This window comes from Vigna umbellata, chromosome 11, assembly GCF_029865625.1.
Source record: "Vigna umbellata cultivar VRB3 chromosome 11, Vumbellata_1.0, whole genome shotgun sequence".
Classification (NCBI taxonomy): Eukaryota; Viridiplantae; Streptophyta; class Magnoliopsida; order Fabales; family Fabaceae; genus Vigna; species Vigna umbellata.
In genome coordinates, this window is record NC_142175.1 from 28,068,772 (window position 1) to 28,073,805 (window position 5,034).

At 37.4% G+C, this 5,034-nt stretch overlaps 1 protein-coding gene across 2 annotated transcripts; it reads left to right on the top strand.

Moving 5' to 3' along the window:
* Nucleotides 1-546: 546 nt before the first annotated feature.
* Nucleotides 547-2,208, top strand: LOC124822989 (uncharacterized). 2 transcript variants are annotated; one of them, XM_088102322.1, is made up of 4 exons: nucleotides 547-835; nucleotides 919-1,182; nucleotides 1,420-1,579; nucleotides 1,795-1,918. In XM_088102322.1, the coding sequence occupies exons 1-4, from the start codon at nucleotides 602-604 to the stop codon at nucleotides 1,812-1,814; spliced, it is 678 nt and encodes a 225-aa protein (XP_087958448.1). In that variant the 5' UTR covers nucleotides 547-601; the 3' UTR covers nucleotides 1,815-1,918. The 2 variants fall into 2 exon arrangements, with proteins under 2 accessions (XP_087958448.1, XP_047151059.1); XM_047295103.2 differs by having other exon boundaries at nucleotides 550-835; nucleotides 1,819-2,208.
* The last annotated feature ends 2,826 nt before the right edge of the window (nucleotides 2,209-5,034 follow it).

Sequence of the window (5,034 nt, forward strand, 5' to 3'; positions counted from 1 at the left end):
AATTATTAATTAAAATTATTATTATTAGTATGATTAGTAATTAATAATATATAATATATAATATATAAATTATAAATAAATAAATAAATATATAAAAGAATGTCTCTTTTAAACACATATTGTCACATGTTAACACCATAATAACCATATATTTTAATTAAAAGTAAAATGAATTTTTTATTGTAACTTATTATATTATTAATTAAAATTCAGTTATTATTAAGTTTTGCTTAAGTTATTATTAGTATAATTAATAATTAATAATATATAAATTAATTAAATTAATAATTTATAAAAGAATTTTTTTTAATTTTTTTTATAAATTAATAGTGTCAAATGTAGAATGTGTTTAAATTTATTTTTGAATTAATTTTGATAACTTTAGTTATCGTTTGATATTGAAATTATAGTATGTGTAGGTGACATGTGAACATTTGCCATGTAAACTTAATCATTAAAGCGTAATCCTAAATCTCCCTATCAGATATCAGAATCTATGTACCTTATCTTCTTCTACTGTTCCACTCTTGAACATTTTACTTTATTTTTTCACCCCCAACAGATCTTTCTTTTGTCTCCTTCCACACTCTTCATTCCTGGGATGGTGATGGCTTCCACACTCACTTTCCAAACACTTTCAATTCTTCCTAACAAGCCACACCATCATCATTCAACAAAACTTCATCCACTTCCTCCGATCTCTTCAAGATTCAATCTTTCAAAAGATCCTCCCATTCTCAACACACAAAAAATATTGGATCAATCCAGCAATGTTCTCAAAACTGCCTCTCTTTCCCTCACATCACTCGCACTCCCCTTCTTGTTAGACCAAAAGGCAAGGAATATGCCCCCAGTTGTTTTTCTTGTCAAAAGGGTTATTCTGTGTCTCACTTTGTGGCATGATTGTTGTTGAGACAGGATGTAGCACTTGCTGTTGATGGGGAGTTTGGTGTATTTGAGGGAAGAACGTTTGCTCTCATACACCCCATTGTCATGGCTTCTTTGTTCTTGTATACCTTGTGGGCAGGATATTTGGGGTGGCAATGGAGGAGAGTCAGGACTATTCAGAATGAGATTAATGACCTCAAGAAACAACTCAAACCTACACCAGTCACTGCAGAAGGTACACCACTAGAAGTGCCACCATCTCAAATTCAACTCAAAATTCAGCAACTCACTGAGGTATATATATCCTTGCCTTTCTTCTCATTGTTATCTTTCTACTTTCATTGGTTTTCCCAATTTCATTAGCTGGGAAATTTGCTCCTTGTATTTCTTGTTTTCAATCTTTTACAAACTCTTAGGTTTGTAACCATTTGTTGTTTTAGTTTTGGTATGGAAGAACTGAATCTGATTCAAACACTTGAAAAAATTGGTGATTTATGAGGAGAACCTAATTCATTGGCTTATGAAATTCAGGAGAGGAAAGAGCTAATCAAAGGCTCTTACAGGGATAGGCACTATAATGCAGGATCCATACTTCTTGGATTTGGGGTGCTTGAAGCTGTTGGTGGAGGATTGAACACGTGGATCAGGACAGGAAAGTTATTCCCAGGTCCACATCTGTTTGGAGGAGCAGGTAAAGATTTAAATTTGCAATTGATGATGAAATTGATCAAAGAGGGTAAGAATTTAAGAGGGAAAAACTGGAATTGGAAGATTTTGACAGAAATGTTAGCTTTCTTAATGCATTTGGTAAAAATAGTAAGTTATCTGAGATGGTTAAACATGCATCTTTCCACCTAAGAAATGAATGTGAATGGTATGTATGGAAAATGATTGTTAATTTGTTAGTGTTATGGGCAAATTTGTGAGCAGGAATTACAGTGTTATGGGCACTTGCAGCAGCTTTGGTACCACCAATGCAGAGAGGGAATGAAACAGCTAGAAGTCTTCACATTGCGTTGAATACGTTAAACGTGCTTCTGTTTGTGTCTCAACTTCCCACAGGATTTGACATTTTACTGAAAGTGTTTGAGTTCACAAAATGGCCTTGAATTGAATGTTCTCCATCTTGCAATCACCCCAAATCCATATTTTATAATTACACTTTTTTTTTTATCAAAGTGCAAATGTGTGTTTAATCAAAGTGAAGGAGTGTCATTGTTAATAATTGAGAAATCTTAGAGTAGTGAAATTCAGATTCAAACAATATATTATGTAAATGTAAATCGTTTTATGTATGTCGATGATATGGTTATGGAGCTATGTTGTATACTGTAATAACCTTATCTTCATTTACATCTTTAAACTTTTTCTGTTGTAATATAGTAATGGAGCTATGTTCACTAGTACAAAATGCGGAAAAGAATTCGGGTAATATGTCTCGGTTTTTAAAAAACCGAAGTATATATGAAGACGGTGGTATTTTTCTAATTTAAACAAACTTATAAACATCGGTTTTCCTTGAACCGAGGCATAAAGGTCAAATTATCTCGGTTAGTGGCCAAACTGAGACGTAATGTTATACTTTTTTTCACCAAACTCTGGCAACTTTTTGAATATGACCTACAACATCAGTTTTAATTAGACCCGATGCAGTAGAGAAACATACGGGAGCCTTTTAGGCCTCGGTTTCACCCAGACCCGAGGCCTATTTGGTTTTTTATCTTCAAGAAATTACTCTACTCTACAATGTTCTCTTGTTCTTCCTTTGCTCCCACGAACTCCTTCGCTACATCCTTTGCAGTGTTCTCAGTTCGTCTTCGTCTATATTCTTTCTTCAAAGAACTTTATTTCTCTTTAACCACATCTTGCGCCTCAAGGTTTTTCTTCTTCTTCACCGAATCATTATCGTCTTCTTTACCTTGCGCGTCTCCTCCAACATCAAACCTCATACTTTGTTAGGGTTTCTCTTCCATTTCGCCTTTCCCTTTGTTTTCATCGATTAAAATCCATTTTCCACCTTTTCCACCAATTAAACACCATTCTACCGATTGATTCTTCGATTAACGTCATTCTCACCGTTCAATCTCCATTTCACACCGATTAATCGGTTCATTTTATGTTTTCCCCCTTTTCTAGGGTTCCAACGGTCTATTTTAGGTTTCTTCGTGTTTCTAGGGGTCTGAATCAAGCAAGGAAGTTGAGGAATGAGTGAAGAGAAAGAGTGAATAATGAGATCCTGGCGGTGTTCTTCTCCTCTCTGCCCTAAAATGAAGCACTTCATGCTCCCAAGAAACCCTCTCAAGGAAGAAGAACTCGCTTATGCGGCCACCATTGTCGCCATCGTCGGTACTGCCATCCAACCACTGCCTCGCTGCCGCGCCTCCCTGTTTTTGCCTCGCCGTTGCTCCCTCCCTGCTGCGTTCACAACGTCCGTCGCTGCCTCCCCGTTGCTGCCTCGCCGTCGAGGGAACGGGGCTCGAGCCACTGGACCCCGGTGAGGAACTGGAAGGCATTGTACTCGTGCGTGTGCGCTTGCAAGAAGGTGACAGAGGACTCACACATGGTGGGGTAGAGGGCAGAGAACTCGCACATGGAGGAGGTGACAGTGGCAAGGGTTTTCTTGTCTTCCTGTTGATAATTTTTTGGGGTTTCTTAATACGATGGTAGAGTCGAGGTTTTCTGAGGTCTGAGAATGGAGAGTTGTGTGTTGGGATTCGGAGGGCAAAGAAGGGAATCAGGTTTGAGGTGTGGAACTCTGCTTCTGGTTCAGGGTCTGGAAGTATCGGTGGAAGTGGGAATTGTGGGATTGGTCCTTACGGGCCTTTTTCTTTTTTCTTGAGAGAGGAGAACAATAGCTTAAGGAATGGTGGCAGCGGCGGTGGTGGTGGGAATTTGAGTGGCAGGGCCAAAGTGAGGCCTGAGGCTGTTGTTGAAGCAGTGAACATGGCTGCTGCTAACAAACCTTTTGAGGTTGTTTATTATCCAAGAGCCAGTACTCCTGAGTTTTGCATTAAGGCTTCTTTTGTAAGGGCTGCTATGAGAATTCAGTGGTGTTCTGGGATGAGGTTCAAGATGGCCTTTGAGACTGAGGATGCTTCCAGAATAAGCTGGTTCATGGGAACCATTGCTTTTGTTCAGACTCTTATGTGACTGTTTTTTTTTTTCTTTTTATTGCTTGGTATGTGACTGTGTGTGATTGTAAGCAAATATGTTTGGTTCTGATGTTAATCCACCTATAACATTCTGTGTTTTCGCATGAGATTTCTCATGGACGTTCCTAGGCTTAAATTGCAGTTACTTAGTATGCCTATGGAGGCAATCTGGAAACATAAGTTGTGTTCCTTGAAGGTGTGTTTCCCTACTATAGTAGTGGAATTTCTCATATGATGGCTTCTGGAATTGATTAACACTGGAATTGATCAACAGAGAGAATTTGGCAGTTTATTTTATTAACAGGCAGCAATGAATTTGGTTTTGACCTTAGGAAGAGCAGACACTGATTTTGGTGATGAGACAAAAGGGACTGGAAACACCATAAGCCTAGGGGAATATACTGCCTCGGTTCCCCTGAACCGAGGCATAAAGTCTTACAGAAAAGAAAAATTAAAAAAAACAAAAACTTTACTGCTTCGGTTAATGTTGAACCGAGGCGAAATCCTGTCATTTTATGCCTCGGTTCTCAACCGAGACCAAAAGTAGCAGACTTTTCGCCTCGTCTGGATATGCCTCGGTTCGGGAACCGTTGCCTATAGACAAAAATAACCGTTGTCGTTTCTCCTGTCTGTACTAGTGGTTGTATGGTAATTTTGTCTCCTCATCTTCGTCTACAATTTTTTTTCTTATAATTCGAAAAAATACAAATAATTTGGAGTTATTGATGTTATAAATTCCAAATGAATTAAACGTTTTATATTGAGTAAAAATGAGGAACATGAATAATATATAAGTAAAAGATTCTTAAGTTTTTTATTTTTTATATAATTTGTGTACAAATTATTGGTGCCAAATTCTCATTATTGTCTCCTCTTGAAACACTTCCGTGAAACTTAGAAAGTGATCAACTTTGATAGATGGTTAAGCATTAAGAGTTAATTTTATATTATTGTTGTAAAACCTGCAAAACTAACCGTAAGTGCATTGATTACA

Bases quoted from the DNA above. Each gene is read 5' to 3' on its own strand.
- LOC124822989 (XM_047295103.2), top strand. From the start codon at position 602: ATGGTGATGGCTTCCACACTCACTTTCCAAACACTTTCAATTCTTCCT. The intron at 836-918 runs GCAAGGAATATG...TTGTTGAGACAG, and splicing joins CCTTCTTGTTAGACCAAAAG to GATGTAGCACTTGCTGTTGA. The intron at 1,580-1,818 runs GTAAAGATTTAA...ATTTGTGAGCAG, and splicing joins ACATCTGTTTGGAGGAGCAG to GAATTACAGTGTTATGGGCA.